The sequence below is a fragment of the Fusarium mangiferae genome (assembly GCF_900044065.1).
Source record: "Fusarium mangiferae strain MRC7560 genome assembly, contig: FMAN_scaffold003, whole genome shotgun sequence".
NCBI lineage: Eukaryota > Fungi > Ascomycota > Sordariomycetes > Hypocreales > Nectriaceae > Fusarium > Fusarium mangiferae.
The window spans coordinates 2,792,278-2,809,977 of NW_024573923.1; the positions used below are offsets into that span (position 1 = coordinate 2,792,278).

At 48.8% G+C, this 17,700-nt stretch overlaps 6 protein-coding genes across 6 annotated transcripts; 4 read left to right on the forward strand and 2 right to left on the reverse strand.

Moving 5' to 3' along the window:
• Positions 1-2,751: 2,751 nt before the first annotated feature.
• Positions 2,752-4,678, forward strand: FMAN_04244 (uncharacterized protein; the record flags this gene model as incomplete). The annotated part of the gene is made up of 4 exons (XM_041829070.1): positions 2,752-3,440; positions 3,490-3,855; positions 3,919-4,099; positions 4,157-4,678. The coding sequence occupies 4 exons, from the start codon at positions 2,752-2,754 to the stop codon at positions 4,676-4,678; spliced, it is 1,758 nt and encodes a 585-aa protein (XP_041679869.1).
• A 1,659-nt stretch (positions 4,679-6,337) lies between these two features.
• FMAN_04243 (uncharacterized protein) lies at positions 6,338-7,251 on the forward strand (the record flags this gene model as incomplete). Its single annotated transcript, XM_041829071.1, has 2 exons — positions 6,338-6,402; positions 6,459-7,251. The coding sequence occupies 2 exons, from the start codon at positions 6,338-6,340 to the stop codon at positions 7,249-7,251; spliced, it is 858 nt and encodes a 285-aa protein (XP_041679870.1).
• Positions 7,252-7,904: 653 nt separating this feature from the next.
• On the forward strand, positions 7,905-11,274 carry FMAN_04242 (putative Protein required for hyphal anastomosis (HAM-2); the record flags this gene model as incomplete). Its single annotated transcript, XM_041829072.1, has 7 exons — positions 7,905-8,647; positions 8,701-8,840; positions 8,888-8,976; positions 9,025-9,897; positions 9,950-10,259; positions 10,309-10,438; positions 10,488-11,274. 7 exons carry the CDS (start codon positions 7,905-7,907, stop codon positions 11,272-11,274), a joined length of 3,072 nt encoding a protein of 1,023 aa, XP_041679871.1.
• A 543-nt stretch (positions 11,275-11,817) lies between these two features.
• On the reverse strand, positions 11,818-12,780 carry FMAN_04241 (uncharacterized protein; the record flags this gene model as incomplete). Its single annotated transcript, XM_041829073.1, has 2 exons — positions 11,818-12,262; positions 12,317-12,780. 2 exons carry the CDS (start codon positions 12,778-12,780, stop codon positions 11,818-11,820), a joined length of 909 nt encoding a protein of 302 aa, XP_041679872.1.
• Positions 12,781-14,223: 1,443 nt separating this feature from the next.
• Positions 14,224-14,683, forward strand: FMAN_04240 (uncharacterized protein; the record flags this gene model as incomplete). The annotated part of the gene is made up of 3 exons (XM_041829074.1): positions 14,224-14,256; positions 14,317-14,440; positions 14,499-14,683. 3 exons carry the CDS (start codon positions 14,224-14,226, stop codon positions 14,681-14,683), a joined length of 342 nt encoding a protein of 113 aa, XP_041679873.1.
• Positions 14,684-14,852: 169 nt separating this feature from the next.
• On the reverse strand, positions 14,853-15,927 carry FMAN_04239 (uncharacterized protein; the record flags this gene model as incomplete). The annotated part of the gene is made up of 2 exons (XM_041829075.1): positions 14,853-15,792; positions 15,842-15,927. 2 exons carry the CDS (start codon positions 15,925-15,927, stop codon positions 14,853-14,855), a joined length of 1,026 nt encoding a protein of 341 aa, XP_041679874.1.
• Between the last annotated feature and the right edge of the window lie 1,773 nt (positions 15,928-17,700).

A 17,700-nucleotide genomic window follows, 5' to 3' on the forward strand; every position in this document is an offset into this window, starting at 1 on the left:
TTAACTTTGAAGCCATCTCCAAACTGGGAGCCCATCTCAAACCAAGCGCATGTTTCCCCCTCACACGTCTCCACGAGTCGTAGAATGAAGGCAATGGAGCACCTATGACAACAGTCACTGAGTCGTGACGTGACGACCAGCCTTGTTTCGTTTCTCCGCCCGCCCACGTTTTACCGAAACAGCCTCCCATCGTCATCATTCTTAGTAGTTAGCATCATCGCCTACAGCACGCACGTTTTCTCTGTCTTACGGACAAGGATCTCGAATTCCAGGAAAATGGGATAGTGTTGGTCCAAGCAAACGCCACATGGCTTAGAAAATAGCCACACTATTAACCGTTTGCAAGCACGTATGTGCCAAAGCCATCTACTGTACCAGCCATGGCCCTGAATCTCCATCAAACACAAGGCTGCATGCCGGAGCAAGCTTCTCCGCACGTTCGGTCAAATTCAATTCCATCATGCGGCGCAAGCATCCCCAATCTAACTTTTGACAATAACTAGTCACCATGCTCGTGGACAACAACACAATCAACAAAAGCCGCTTTTCCACGACTCAGGCCTAGCTAGCATGGATATCCTAGACAGATCATGGGCATATGGTTCGTGCTCTTCTCTAGGCTGCTGTCATTACTGCAGGGCTTTCGATATTACCTGAACACATACATGCATATAACATTACTGCTTGCTGTAATCCCACAGCATGCAAGCGGCGCGCCCGTTCCTGTCGCTGCCACTGCTGCGAATTGGTCTATGATAATTATGATGGAGCACCGATATGCTGGTGATGGGGCCGTGCCGTTCACTCCACCTCCTCTCCGCTAAAAGGGTTTGAGTAAGCATAAGCTAAGCCGTCTCCTCTGCAGACGAAGAAGGTACTCCATATTCTCATCTCCCGAGTCGATCCCAAAACGGATCGCACTCAAGTATGTACCTACTCCGGCTTGTAACCGGGCCTCCATTCCTTAGTTCACCGGGCAAGATCATACCAGTAAGCTGCGGTCAATACCCTTTTGCGTGATATCGCCCTGTGTTAATGCTCTATTAGGGCATCTCAGCACAGCACAGCGCATTGCTATCACAGACAGATCGTGATGCCAATGGGCGAATGTCAACCGCACACAAGCAAACCCTGGTCAATAGCAAAACTCTTCAAACCTGAGTTTTCCTCTGTTTCCTTACCTCCCTGCTTCCTGAGTTTGCCCCATTATTAACAGCTCTGTCCAACGGTTTTCTAGAAATTTGCGGGCCAGCAACCTCTACTAGGCCTCGGAGGATTCTTCTCTCAGAATCAACGTGCCCCGGTCAAGTGTCAGGGTTCAGGATTGGCTATGGGCAGGGCGGCTTGGTTGAGGAGGGAGGGGGCTGCCGGGCCCTCAAGAGATAGTCCCCGTGTCCCCGCTCGACCCATTTGCTCTATCCATCTCATCCCAACCAGCATGGATGGGGGTAGCCAGTACGTGGACCTTGCGTTGGGCAGGACATGCTCTTATCCAAACTTTAGCGGCATGACTTGTCAACAGTACATGGGCTTTCTCTTTCGTGCTGGGCTTGATGAGCAGGGGTGTTTCTCGAACCCCTCGGTAGACGCTGACGAGGGGATGGCATAGCAAGGGACTGCGCTACGTGCTGGGGCGTGTCTGGGATGTCTTCTCTTACCTCGTGTGAAGGTCCTGGCTCCCAAAAGCCCCGGCGTTGTCGGCGGTCATGTCCTTTGCTTCTGCTATCCTGCCTGTATCCGGCAGTTTGCGGTCCTCTCTGGACCTGACCCTCTCTATCAGAAAGTCTCTGGGGCATAGCTTTGTCCGAGCTCCATTGCATGCTCCATTGATACATCCACCTTATCAGAACTGCTTGTCTCCTAGAGAAACAGCGTTTAATAAGCTCATCTTCTACTACGTAGGCTCTTTATGCTGAAGGCTACGTTGGTGTTTACCATCACTGCCGTCGAACAGATTACTGCCCTCTGTTAAGAACCCAGCATTGTCAAAGTATTTGTATGAAATCAGCCTCTAATATCACAACAGGCTGTTTTGTTTCTCAAATCCGCCCCTCCACTCCCCGTCCTCCTTCCAAGAACGGCCGCATGCGCTGAAGTGGTCTCCCAGCCCACAGACATTCATGACTGTTTGTGAGAGCTTATACTAAGAACTCTCTCCGGACTTGATACTACTAGGTCTTGTCGACAGCACTGACCCAAGTCCCTGTGCCTGGACCTCGAAACAGCCCCCCGTCAAACTCGGTCTCCACCCTGGGGACAGTGCCGGGTGTTGTACTAAACACTCCCCTCCATCATCTGCCGTTCCTCTGGCCGCCATCCATTTCCATATACAAGTACACACTTGCACCATCAACCTCAAACATCACTTCCCTGGTGTCTTGAGTATCGTATTGTCCCTTCGCTTCCCCCACACCTTGCGCCAAACACGTCTCGCGAGATTCTTTTATCTCGACTATCTTGTTTGGCCTGATCTGTATCGACATTGATGTTCTCAGGACCACGTTACTAGTGACGGGTCAAAGTCCAGACAACTTGGTCTGGTTGAGGAAGCGGCAAAGTTGAATAGTTTATGCTCCCATGACAACCGCAACGGCATACCCGGCCACTATGGCAGACTTGAGAGGACACCCAGGGCATTCAAGCATGTGGTCAAGTTACGGAGGCTCAGTACACATACCAGGTCGAGTGGGAGATCCCTTGCCATCAACTTCTTCGCCGCTCTCAGGACGGACTAGCAGTAATCATACCGAGATGGATCAGCCCTCTTACCCCTACAGCCGATATCCCCAAGACGACCAAGAAGCATACGACAGACCTGCGCACCCAGAAATTGTCTCACACCACGGCTACCCAAACCTGAAGAGGTCTTTCTCTGAAGCAGAACCACCTGCTTACCAGGAAATCGTCCAGGATCTCCGTGACGACAGCTCCAAGATGACAGCCAGCCACGAGCACAAGCTCTTGGCCTTCAAGAGGACACAGGATAAACACACCATAGTTGACCAGCAAGGCCGCATGCAACAACTAGAGTTGTCCGCTCAACTCCACGGGATGTTCTTCCTTTCCGAAATGCCTGCGAATACATCAGATGGCTCGCTCAGACAGCCTGAGTTGACCTGTTACCGAAGAAATCTATTTCAAATCAGCGGCACTCTTGTTACACCACGAGGTCAACTGTCTGTGATCACCGAATCTGGCGAGACTGTTGCAGTCAGCAACATGGAAGTTACTATTTCTGCCATTGAATCTGTTGATGGCAACCCGGTCCGATTAATCGTGATTCCGTGGAAAACCCCTCCACCAAACTCACCAGAGACAAACCAAACCCCAGATCAAGAACCGCAGTCCCTGCCCCTAATTCCTTTCCAGGACGATGGGACAGAATCTGATGGCGAATATGCCGTGTACCCCATTGGGTGGCGACGCCTTCAATTCAGGATGTAAGTCATTGGCTGCACTGGCAACACTCGCTTGCTAATACGATCACAGTGCAACTGCAAACAATGGTCGTCGAAAGGAGCTCCAGCAACATTTTGTCCTTCATCTCAAAGTCGTTGGAACATTGGCCAACGGTAACAAGACTGTGCTCACGGAATCCACGACGGCGCCCATCGTCGTCAGAGGGCGAAGCCCTCGTAACTTTCAAGCCCGAAAGGAGATCCCTTTGTTGGGATCCAGTGCAGGGTCTCGAGGACAAGCCCTTGTGGAAACTGGAGTGGGAGTTGTTGCGGGCCCCCTAAGCGCAAAGCACCAGGAAGCGAAACCGAGAGGCATTGACGCTCAGCTCCCACGGACAGCCTTTACCTTTAATGCGCCAAAGATCCCGGGCACACAGTTAGGCCCAATAAGATCTAAGTGAGTTTGCTCCTGGGTCGACTTGGTTGTATCTAGATTTGAGCTGTACTGACCGATTTGTAGCTCATATCCAACTTGGGGAACACCGCCAGCCCAGGTGCCCTTGGGTCATATCCCAAGCTCCGGTGCAGAGAGTTACCCTGCGGCATCAATGGGCCCTCTGGCTGGTACGGCCAGTTTCCCTGCTGAATCACAAGGAATGCCCATCCAATCATCGATGGAACCCCCTGTGCCCATATCCATGGTAACGAATGATTCGGAGCACCCACCAGTCCGATCCCAGTATACTTATGATATGCAGACAACGACTGGCCCTCCGCAGTTATCGATACACACCACTCCGCTCGGAAGCCATGACCAGGCCATGAACATCCCTCGTTACGTCGATAATCCAAGGCCGTTGAAGAGCCCACGACACATGAGCCATCCCTCCATAAGGAGCGCGGGCTCAGTAGCGAACACCGACGCCTCTCCAGAATATCGATACGCCCCGTATGCGCCCGTGAACTCGAGTTCTAGCGAGGTTGCGCAGCCTAGTTACAACCCAGAAACATCTGGGCCATCTTCAGTGCCTGCAAGGGACTACTACGCCCCTGCGCATACCTGGACATCAGCGTCTGGGGAGCATAGTACGAATCTGGCATATGCCAGCACTGCTGAGTCTCGACCATATCCTTTCCCTCAAGACGAGTACAAGAGTACACCTGCGGGATCGTCGCCAACGAAGACCGAATCGAGCCAGCCGCAGGGTTCGTCGGTCTATAACGGAGCCGCGAGAGGCTCTTTTGATGCCATACATCAGTATTCCTGGAATGGGAACTAGACTTCTATGTCTTTATTTTATCCACAGTTAAGAAGCTCGCGTTTGACGATACAAAAAGTTGCCATCAAAAGATGTTGGCCTAACGAGAAGCATGACAACCACTGAACTTGTGGAGCGCTTGGTTCGTTTGTCAGTGAGCTTGTAACAATACCTCCTGGAGTTTTTCTATTTTTTTTTTTATGACGGATGGTGTTGGCAATCTGAATTGGGCGGCTTGCACTGATTTGAAACATGGATACCAGAAAGTAGACGGAGCCGGAAGCAGAGGCAAGAATGATGAAGCGTTAATGGAGGTGAAAAGGATTGGCCGAAGGAGAAAGAAGGAAGAAGGAATTGATACACGAGGATTGACAAGAGATGACTAGAGGCTAATGACGCTGGGGAACGACGAGAACTGGTCAATTCGAAACCTCTCATTAATGCAGAGCGGCTGGTTCTGCAACGATTCGAGACGCCGTTGCATGTCTGGGGCTAAAGGACGGGTCAGGCGAAACAAGGTCGTATCTTCTCCTCTGATTTTGTTTGTTGATGTTGTTTATTTTCTCCTGCGGGTATGAGTCTGCGGATTGTACCAGCTCCGTCATAGGGCGGTGTTTTATATTGTCAAGTGGCATGTCGAAAAAGTTGCCGCTGAGCTCGAGTTCCCTTATGTATCGATGAAGTAGTTGAAAAACAATCGGAGTGTGATGAAGAAATTCCCTCGGGCTCTTGAGTGACTGGCTTGACTGAAAGCTGTTGTGAAGGAGGTAGAGCTGGAAAATGAATAGTCATCATCCTACTACCCCTGGTTGGTCCTTGCAAACGAAACGCTTGTGCTGTGAACCAACTACGTTGCAAACTCGGGGCCTTGGGCTCTTTATACTCAGAAGCAATCAATAACTGAGGTCACACGAACGTCGCACCATCGAATGGCCCTCCGAGGCCCGGACCATCTAATGCCATGCGCCCTTCATGCTTGCGCTGTGCCAAGTTAATGTCCCAATAGCCTGGTCGTAATTGAGCCTCTAAGCAGGGCTATCGTGGGGGATGGCATTGTTAATAGATCTGTTCTACCAGTGCAGAAGGTAATCTGATTGGTTCACCTGAAGAGCTGAAGTTCAGGTTGACTAGTGTGCAGAGAGGATGTTAGGCTAAGTGTCACAGAGTATCACTGGTTGATGCTCGCCTTTTGTTAATCCTTAATTTATGTTGCAGAGATAATTGCGTTTTAATCAACGGACTAGGCAGAATTTTATCTGGTGCTGTGAACACTAAAGTTTGACAATTTCTGAATACTTTGATTAGAGACAAGGTCTCGGGATCAGTACATATAGTTAGTACCTAGTACCTTATCTACTAGCGTATTGATGTACTAACCTCCTTAGGTAAGGAAGGTGCTTACCTATCTAGACACCGCATCCAATACAATTTTGGCACCTCAAAAGTTAAAGTAGATGTGGCTGGTGCGAGGCGATAAGATAACGAAGCTGCCATCCCGGAATTTTGGTATAGTTATGGAGATTTTGCTGCTTACAGCACCTTGACTTTTGATGGAAGTGGCCCAGCCTCACAAGATCCCCGCTAATCTGCTTCCCTGACTTATCTTGCTGCACCTTCTACAACATTGTAGTCTTTGTTTCTATTTTCACATTGAGGCAGACCTACCCAGAATCTCACTTTATGTCCCTGCGGCTGTCCACCATTGACAAACAGAGCAGCATGTTTGAAGTGCCTGAAGCAAAGAGGTAAGTGATGGCCTGCTCACCGTTATCCGTTTTCTATGTATTAACTCGCTTTTCAGGGTTCGAAGAGAAGATCTGGATAAATCAGATGATGGCGCAGAGAATTGGAGTGACGATGGTGTTTGTGATGTTGAGTTGCGCGCAAAACTGAATGCACAGATCGCAAGATCATTGGGGCTGGGAATCCTGGCAGAACCGACCCCTGAAGTCGCGATGAAGGACTGTTCTCTCGCAGGAAGCAAAGAATCTCGTGATAACGATGCTGGAGGATCAGAGACTATTTCTGCCGCCAAGGATGAGGGAGAGGAATTTGTTTTTCGACTTTTCAGCAAAGCCCCACCAAGTCAAAAAGTCGTGCTGGAGGAAGATCCTGGACCAACAGGCGATGGAACTTTTGTGATCGGTCGGCCACTCACTTACTATGTGGTTCAAGACATCTCTGCAGAACGAAAGCATGAGTATACTGTAGCAGCAGTGAGTGGGGACCAAGTGTTGGCGAGATCACACGGTAGGGCTTGGGGTCTCGAGGTTCCTTGGAGGGTTACGAAACTCGCTGTCACTCGAAACGCGAGGGCGAATAAAAAACTACAGGATGAAGTGGCTCAAACAAAACGGCGACCAGGAAAGAAACAACGGATATCCCTAAGAAAGCGAGCAAAGGAAATGGAAGAGAGGAAAACAGCCGAAGTCAAGAAATTGGCCGAGAAAGAGGAGCATGTAAAAGACAAGAAGAAGAGAATGAATCGTCTGAAGAAGCTACGAAAAAGGGCAAAAGCAAAAGGACAGAAACAAGCATTGAAAGAGGGAGATGGGAATAATGGCTCTGATGTAGATTATTCGGATTCTGAGTGAACGAATTCTATAGAGTACCTTAGAGAAGCTTATAGATAAAGAGGAGTATTACTCCGTACTTGATAAACTATTTAAGTTTTAAATTATAAATATTTATTATTTCACATAATATTTATATATTATATTCCTCTTCGGTTAAAACGCTTATAAGATATAGTTACAGAATAAAATTAAAATCCGATAATGTAGTTAATAAACTTTAGCTTTTCTTAAATTGTTTTTCTTATATGTACTAATGTAGGTAGTTGCTCTCGTAGTAAGTACTATAGCAGGCAGTTAATGACCACAGCAATTATGATGGTAAGTTGAGGAGGATGCGGGGACCCTTACCTACTAACTAAGGTAGTTGCGCCTGGCAGGACCTGCATTGATAGCTCAGAGCATCCGCCAATTATATTCGGCGGGCGTTACCAAACCCCAAGGCTGAGGTGTTGGGCTTCCTCCTCCTCCATCAACTCAACCAGGCCACGTCTACAACCATTATCGCTCATACATTTCGGTCTCTCTAAAGCGCCGGCTGAGACAAAAGCCACACGCTTGTTTTTTTGCAATCAGCACTTAATCAAGCAGTAGTTCCACTATGGCTTAAGCACCGAAACAAAAAAAAACATCGACTTTGGCGGGGCATTTGTTTAGATCAACCTCCCAACACCATGAGCAACGCCTGGCCTCCAAGGGCCTCTCAAGACGATGCGCAACCTATTACTCCGATAGATGATGTAACTGACACAGGTGAAATCGCTGACCTCGCCGGTGAGGCCGAACAACCCGATCTTCCACCGGTTCCTGCGCCGCCCACAGCAGCACGGCCTCCCCTCGAGCGAAACTCTCTACAAGGCGCTCCTCCAGCCGCGCCTATGGTACCTCTCCCTTCAAATGACCAGCCTTCGGGGACCGACTCGCTCTCTCTCCAGCAATTGCGCCATATAGTAGCGGAGTTCAACCGCGCGGATCCTGTCGCCTATGATTTTGAGTACACCGACATGGGTCCGCATGCCGAAGAGATAGACGAGTGGTTCAACTATCAGGTACCACAGTGGGTTAGGCTCAGTGCTGCACAGAGAGCTTTTAAGTGGCACTGGCAGCATGAGTCGAGATCTCAGGACTCATGGGATGATGCAGATAACGATACTCGGGCACGGTTTGTCCAAACCGCTATAGCAGGCGTGCAATCCAACGATGCAGCATTACGGTCAGCTTCTATTGGGAAGCTGGTGTACCTGGTTTTGGGCCGTTGGAACGATACTGCCATCCCGAATGCGACAGCAGGAGATAGCCGGTCCGTTGCGAGTATTCCACAGCTGCAGGCTATCAAGGCTGGAGTCGAGTGTCTTAGCTCTTTGGAAGGGCTGCCAGTGATATGGGAAGCCCTACGGAGTAATTTCGAAGTACAGTGGTGAGCATAGCCTGACGCACCTTTTGCAGCATGAAACTGAATATGGATCCCAGGTCAGGGGATCCACTAGGGCAGCATAACAGCGCCCAAGAAGCTCAGGATGAGTTGATGAATCTCATGACCATCATGTACGTTGCAGTGCAGGAAACTCTCAACGACCCGGAAGACATGTCCTCTACATACGGAAAGCTGTGTAAGCTTTTTCTTCGTCTTCTATCTGGCCTTGGCTGATATGAATAGTGGAACTCAACCCCTCGATGGTCGATTACATGTTTACAGCAACTTCGAAATTACGATGGGATGAGCAAAATGCCATGCCCCAAACTCAGGTATGTTGAGCAGTCGTGTTTCACGCCGTGATGCTCATTCTTCAACAGATACTTCTACTGTTTTGGAAATCAATTCTACTTGTTTTTGGTGGAACCAAAGAGCTCGAAGCTATGAAAGACGCCACTAATGAGATGGGAGACAAAGCAGCTGATAAGAAGACCATCACTGCTTCACCCCTAGACTATCACGTTTTCCGGCAAGAGATTACATCAAAATACCCAGCATATGTACCTCCGCGACCAGCCATTCCACTTGAAGCAGATAACACCTCTTTATTACCCCCTCTCTCGAGTCAAGTTTCCAGGAATAACGGTGCTAACGGTATCATTCCCGCGCCACCCCAGGTTCACAGTGGAGGAACCTCGATTCTTGACCAACCAGTACACATTGCAACCCCGGCGCCATCACCACCCCCTTCTCCAGCGGTAAACGGAAAGGGAGGCAAGAAACAGAACTATCAAACAAACCAGAATTTCCCTTTCATGTACCCTCCTTTAGATGCGTCGAGCAACTTTGCTGGCGGGAAAGGCCCTTCTGGTCTCCAACATGCTCTGGTAGGCCGAAAGTGGGAAGGAAGCGATATTCCCGCTTCCATCCTTGAAGCTGGAGAGTTATTCTCAAAACGAGTCAGGATGACACGGGCGACTCGCCAGCTCTGGGAAGAGCGCGAGCGATTTCTCAAGTTCGAGCGCGGCTATAATAGTGACCACAATGATGATGACGACGAGATTGAGGGTCTAGACCTTAATGAGCTTTCGGCAGAAGAGCAAGAGATTCTGAAGGCGGTAAAAGCGCAGACAAAAGCAGAGGAGAAGAGAAAGCACCCCGTCGCTCCTGAACCGGAGATTGACTATGGTCCTCGACCAGAGCTGTTGTCTGAACGAGACAAGCAACGCCTTGCTGCTGTTGAAAAGTTCTATGTGGGTGGTGAACACGAACCATGAAAATGGGGACGATGCTAACGACGTTTAGCGTGATGCTTTGCCTCACCTCCAATCGCTTGTGATAGTCCTGCTGCGGCCGATTCTTCTTAACGTGACAGCAATCGTCGCACAGCAACCTCAACAAGCACCTCCAGGAATGGGTAGAGGTAACAATCCTGGCATGAACGGCGGTCCTTCGGCGAATAGACAGCAGCAGGAGTTGCCCGGACAGAGCCTTCCCAAACCACCGACACCTGAATTGTCTCTAGAAGAAGTTGACGCCGCCAGGACTCGGGAAATCACATCGAAAGCCATGACTGGGATTCTCATACTCCTGTTGAAATGGCTGAGAGTTTCTCGTATGTTGATAGAGTCTGCTTGATTGGCTTCTTTGCTGATATTAAATAGATGTCCTCAAATTCGAGTATATGACGCAACTTCTATTGGACTCTAACTACGTCCCTCTCGTCCTCAAGCTCTTTGCTCATCAAGACGTTCAGCAAGTGGTTGATAGCAAAATGGACCGCGCTGAAAATAGGTATGAGGTAATGCTTAGGAGTTTAGAGCCAGTCTGCTAATATCCCTAGTTTCTTCCATTTCTGTAACCTGTTGTCGCAATCTAGAGATAAGGCAGCTGCAGACTCGGTGCAGGAAGAAGATGAAGGGGATGACGAAGAAATAGAAGAGAGCGAAGATGAGGCTGCTCCTCCGCCAATCAGGCGAAGACGATCGCCAACCGCGCAAAACGACGATGACACAGATCCCAACAGCGATGACCACGCTTCATCAACGAGACCCGAAGTAGACGAGCTTGGCTATCCCCTCAATCAACAACCGACAGAGCCTATCACAGACTTCTCGCGCCGCAACTTCTTCTCCCTCATTAATTACTTGAGAGTGATGCAAAAGATTTGCAAAAACAAAGCACACCGAAACTTGCTGCTTGTCCAATACAAGTCGTCAACAATCCTTAGGAAGTCTCTCAAAGTACCTCAACCAGAATTACGCCTGTATACACTTAAATTGTTCAAGAACCAAGTTCCCTACTGCGGCCGTAAGTGGCGCCAGAGCAACATGCGGGTGATCACGGCGATATATCTGCACTGTCGACCGGAGCTGAAGGACGAATGGCTTGCGGGAAGTGACGTGGATGCCGAAGTCGACGCAGCGCTTCCCCTGGAACAAGCATTGCGCAGCCTAACACACTGGCTTAACCTTCGCCGGTACCCAGACAAAATCGCACCAGATATCAGAGCTGCTATGCGAGACGAGCAGGACTTTTTCTCCAGGGAACTTGAGAAGCTGGAATTGAATTGGACAGAAGGGGGAGGCGACGATGGCATGAGCGAACTAGAGCCGGGTGAGGTCTGGTAGGCCTGTTACACAAAGGGGTTCTTGCTTGGGTGCTTTTGGTCGGTATGACGAATGACAAACAGCAAGTTGTCTGTTCACTTTCCGTCAAGACTCGTTTGTGGGTTTCCCGTTACATCAGCGTTTTGGTCTGGGATGTAATAGTTCAACCTCTCTGACCTATTGAAGCTTGGCTCTGCGATGATATAGAGATGGGGGAGATTAAAGCGAAGACACCAGCCTGTCAGATGAGTATAAAGTATTTCGAGCGGCAAAAGACCCTGGAGACAACATAAACTAAGAGATTTTAGTTCAAGGAAAACAGAAAATGTGAACAGCCCAGCCTTGAACTGGATATTGATCCGTGGAGAAACGGCACATCGCTATTATCCCGGCTTTGAAAGGATCAAAATGCATATTATTAATCATTAAGCGGGCGAGTCAAGCCCTATTATCTAACATAACGTGAAAATTCATGGGCGACCTGTTAATTTTGCCGGTAGCAACATTCCGGGTATCATTCTGCGCAGTTTTCCAATTGGGATTTCCAGTTTCTTTCGTTATATCTTAAGTGCGATCGTAGACGCCGTCTTCATAGCGATAGTTTGGATTCTCGCTCTGACGAGCAGGCGGTTGAGTGACACCATACTCAGGCTCAGGATAGTGAATCTGACCATAACCGTCCTGGCGCCCATGGTTGGGGTCTTGATAACTGAAGCCGGTGTTATCGTACTTGTTGTAGGTGTTGTCAGGGTAGTTGTTGACGGCGGTGCGATCTGTGGTGTGACTCTGGCGATACGTATCGAGCTGATCAGGATGAGTATGCTCCGGCAAGTCATGGCCTTCTTCAGCGGCAGCAGTCTTGCGACGACGGAAAAGACGGCCCAGGAATCCACCCTTGGCACCATAGCCCGAGGTGTAGTCGTTGGCAGGACTGGGGCCGAAGCGCTTCTCCTTGCGGTGGTGGCGAGCAAGGGCAACCTCCATCACAATGGAGAATATGAAGAAGATGCTGTTGAAATGTCAGTTGGGCTGCAGTATGCATGTGTCTAGATTTGTGACTTACATGGCGATGATAGAAACAGCTAGACAAGCGGACTGGAGCTTGCAAGCCGTGCGGTAACTCGGCAAAGCAGTGAATCCATCACTTCCCTCAGCAGTGTTTCCCGCTTTTCCTTTACCAAAGGGAGTGTCGAGATAGCCAGTGCAGCTGCTGGCGCCACCCTTGTTGGCAACAGCAACATAGATAAATGCACCGATGAAAGCGACATCCAAGATGATGGCGAAGAGAGAAGAAAGCGTACGGCCAGCGAGACAGCAGACAAGTACCAGAGCTGCAGCAGTGTAAAGAACGGCTACACCAGAGATACCCTCCACAGCGCGGATGGTATCGCTGATGTGAAGGTTGTGGTTATGGAGCGTGGCTAAGAAGTAGGAGTAAATGGCAAGGATAAGGGCTGCACAGGCAAATTGAATGCCACGAATGAACCATTGAAGGAACTTGAGAGCGGTCCCTGACTTAGCACCCATGGTCGCTTAGGTTTATACGAATATTGTCAAGAAAATAACGAAGATGTGAGGGTTAAGGTTCGTGGAGGGGATAGGTAAACTGGGTGAGGAATTCGGGGTTTAAGTGGTTTCTTGCGTATGGGGACTAAGCTTGCGCAAGACATCCATTATTACGTAGCTGGGATCCCTCCCAGCGCCATTGCAAAGCATCTGATTGTGTGGAAGTGGCCGAGTTTCTGTTGATCGCATTAAGAGTGGCGATGCTAAAGCGGCCGAATCTGGTGATGACGACGTTTGGTGTGTGGCTCACACGCCTGTGGTTGGATGGAACAGGAGCACAGCCTTTGTTTCGTTAGTGGAGACGCTGGCGCGTTGTGGCTTGGATGAGTTGGAATTGGGGAGAGCTTCTTAACCATCTACCTACCTCATTGTCCAATAGAACCATTCTTAAACAGGAGGAAGAACGCTATTAGAGCTTCCAAGAAAACAGATATCTACCTCAATTATTGCCCGAAAATAGAAAACTGAATGCTTTTCATACCGCTATAGCCTTCACCCATATTCGGTGGAGCGGACTACCCATTGTCGATCATCAGTCTCAGTTTCTGATGATGTCAACCTTGGAAAAACTTGAACGCCAATGACGACTGACACCGGGAGATCAACTCAACTGGAAGTTTTACCTGTTAAACCAGAACTGAACAAGAAGAGATGGGCAGGGGGGGTCAAGAACTGCTCAAGTTCCGAACTTCGTGACAAGGGTATGCCATCTAGCTAAAAGTTCTAAGGGGCCTCGATCCTAAGTGAAAAAAAAGACCCAGGTAGCTTGGTAGAAGTTTATGATATCATTTGTTGAGTTTATTTTGACACCATGTGTCAAGGTCTGATGTTTTCTTGCTCCCCAAGCTGAGGTTTTTAAATGGATCTGGATGTCCCTGCATTAGCCATATTCTTTCTTCAACGACCTTGGTTTATTTTACAGCTTCATTACCATCAGAGCCTGGTATTCCTACTAGGAATCTACTTAGTCAAGTAGGAGAAATTAACAGGCGGAGAGACATCTTACAAGCAAACCTGCATCATTTCATTCTCCTGACAGTATCATTAAAGAAGCATCACAAATTATCATCTACTGTGTGCTTTGTCTGGCAAACCGTATACAGAGCATAAAGGCATAATATTCGTGGCCATCCCGAATGAACTACTATCAGCGCCATAGTAATATATTGCTTTTCATCTCTCAATTCGGATTTGTTGTCTCAGGCGGGGAGTTTCCTTTATACCAACTAACTACCTTGCCTAGTATCTAATTCTTAGTGAAGCTCTGTCGTCCGCTACGTGCCCCACCATCCGTAGGTGTGTGCAGCATGCTACTACCCCACCACGCGTCTACTAAACACGTTCAATACCTGTTGTCTTTCATCGAACAATTGAGTGTTATTGACCCAGCAAAAGGAAATCGGGATGGCAGACGCAACTAGTGACGAAGATCGAGAGGTAGGAATACTTGCTTCTTTCCTGGCAATGTTCTACCGATAGCTAATAAATTGAGTGTAGCGCCTCAAGGCTGCCTTGTGGTACGCAGTTGGTCAAATAGTTGATGAAGAGTCTCTACGCCGTAACCGAAATGCCACACCACAGTTCATCGGCGCACTCACAGAGCTAGTCTGGACACAAATCGGTAAACAACAATCACCTCTCTCACTTCTGTATCGGGGTCGGGTGCTGAATAGAAGCAGAGAACGTTGCCACAGATCTGGAGAGTTTCAGCAACCACGCTGGACGGTCCACAGTGACAACAGACGATGTGTTGCTTCTCGCCAGAAAGAATCCCGATTTGCACCAGATCATGAAAGAGTTTGTTGACCAGGCCAAGGCAGAAAAGGGAACTGCAAAGGGAAGAGGGGGTGCGAGCAAACGCTAGGCTTGTGGGATGGTATCTGGGAGTTTGGCGCAACAAAAGGGACTTGACTGGTGACGGGAGTCAGAGATTACGGTTAGCGATACGCAGCTTGCAAGGAAGTTCTGATGATCAACCGTCTATTTATCCACTCCCGTCTCTATGTGTATATGTGTATGTTCTATGGGCTCACTCAGATCTTGATCGAGGATTCCCCTTTATACTTATCCCGATACTCATTGAGCATGCCCAGAGTAACATTCGAGCCACCACAAAGCACGATCACCACGTTCTTCTTACCCCATTCCTCGTCGGACATGCCCTGTCCAAGCACTCTTCTCAAATCCCCACGATAAGCGGGGGCCAGGGCAGCACCGCAAGCGACTTCAACCAAATGCCGCCCATCGTCAGCGAAACGCACGGCACTAATGGCAGCATCCGCATCAGATACAACGAGGCTCTTCATGGTGCCCGAAGAATGCTGGCTCCATTTCCAAGTCTGCTCTGACACTCTAGTGGCGCCCAGAGACGTTGCGATCGAGGTCATCTCAGGGAGGGTTACGTGTTCTTTGGCAAGGACGCTTGCATTGAGGCTGTCTGCTCCCTTCGTTTCGACGGCCACAACAGCTGGTTTCTTGTCTTGCCAGGGACGGCCCTCAACACCTTGCATCAGGCCATTGATCAAACCGCCGCCTCCGACACTACAGACAATCCCTTCGACGGGCTCTTCAAGTTGATCTCGGATCTCATCGACCATTGTTGCTGCACCGTCCCAAACCCGAGGATCGTCGAAAGGCGGGACATATATGCCCGTGGGATCATTTGCCAATAGCTCCTCACGCATGTACTTGTCACACTCGGCCCAATTCCTGCCTTTTTGGTGTACTTCCACCCCAAGGTCGAGAAGCTTGCCCTTCATGAGCTCAGTAATGATGGTAGGAATCACAATGGTCGCCTTTTGACCCAGAGAGAGGGCAGAAGTTGCACATGCCAGACCAGCGTTGCCGCCAGATGAACAGTAGAAGTGGACCGGGCCAGTGGCAGCACCAGCCGCTTGGGTCATAAGGTTGCCAATACCGCGGGACTTGAAAGAGCCTGAGGGTTGAAGATTCTCAAGCTTGAGGTACACATTGCTCAGATGATGTTAGTTGGTTTGAACTATGTCGTGACGGTGAAGCTCACCAGCCTGCCACGCGGGACAGTTGAGGATTCAAGAGGCACGGTGTCCGGATCCATGGTAACTTTGCATCAGAGCCGAGGGAGCCCATGATGACAATTGAATTTAATCGCCTTTGTTGACAGTTTGAGGTGCTATACTGTTCCCACTTTGACTCCAATGATCGATCAAGGTTCGGATGGAAGTCAAGGTGACTCGGAGGAACAGCGTTTTATGGTTAGAATTTCGTGAAGATGAAGAGATAAAGAGTCAACAGAAAAAGGCTATATTGATCTTTATAGATGCCTAGTTGCCAAGCAAGAACCACGAAGGCTCCGTAGAACGCTGTCGAGAGTGCTATTGAATTTCTGTTTTTAGCGCACTGCGGAGTTTGGCTTGGAACCCCAAATATTTCCCTGACTGTATCCACTTGCCAAACGAAAGGCGCAAATACAGTGATAATTGCATCTCAGCCTTCGAAAGGGTTCTAGCCTTTTGACCGTCTGAGTCAGATGAAGGAGGGAGTCCTTGGGGAGCAAGAAAACATCAGACTTTAATAGAGGATATCAAAATAAACTTAGCAAAAGGTATCCTAAATTTAGTAAAGATATCCTAAACTTATACCAAATTACCTGAGGCTTTTCATACTTTAGGATCAAGGCCCTGGGTTTTCTTTCCTCCCCTAGAGTTTACTTCCCTTTGACCTATATAATACGGCTCTAGAATATCTACAAGGGTGAACTCGGGTTACAGCTTTAAACCCTACGTTTGCTATAAGAGTGCGCTGACAACTTCGGACTGAAGCAATCGTTTAAAGACATCCAGTGTCTGCTTGTCTTGATAATCAACTGGCGAGATCACTTTACAAACTTTTCCATCAATCGGTTTATATCTTAATTTTGGATAGATAACTTCCAAATACATCCTCTTGCGACTTTCATTGCAATTATATCCAGCCAGGTGTAGCCATTCGTGTTTTTTTCCTATGGTTGGACCAAGTGACTGGTAAGTGACACTCGGTACACTTTGCTCTTCTCACAATTCGGTTCAAGAACATCATGAATATAACACCCAAACTAGGCTCTTTAAGCGTTCATGGGGCCCTGGTATATGGGCGTGAGCCAGAGGTTAACGCCTTGGTGTCCCAAAACTTGCTAGGCCTCTCTGTTGGTGATTGTGTCGTCCACGGCCTTGATACGCTCCATAATGGCCTCGGTGTCGTCTCTTGGACTTCTGCAACTCCTTTGATGGTTTTGTCAGTTCTCCCTTGTCATGGTAAATCACTTGATCCTGTCATCACCCGCTGATGCGGTGTCATGTCTTTGAGATGCCTCACTCGCAACATGTTATTCATCTCTTCTAAATTTTCGTGCCTATCTTACATCTAGCCTTCTGTCAGGATTCGCTTCTTGTGGTCTTAACGTTTGGTAGCGGTAAGACTAGCACCCAGTCGTGACTATATTGCGCCCAGTCGCTTCTCGGTATCAGTTGCTATAATCCCGTCGCCGCTATCTTGTCTGCCGAACGTTTGCAAAAGCCTGGGCAGAAGTCGACTTTATGCCTCAAACTAGGGATATAATAATGCTAACACCGGTCTGTACTCTCCCTACATCGTCAACATATAAAGGGGCTGAGGGGCTGAATTGGAATAACAGAAAAACATAGTAACCAGAAATGGCTGAAACTATATGATGGATTGCTTGACTTATCAAATGTAGTGCCTCGTCGTCCAGTGTTCGTTGAAATGTAGCAGTGAATCACCAGCCCCTTACCTCAATATAAAAGCGTCCTCTTCCTTTCCTCCACATTCATCTCTTCACATCTTCCCCACAACACCACTACCTCTCTGCCCAACACTACTCATTTCATTCCCTCCACACCCTCG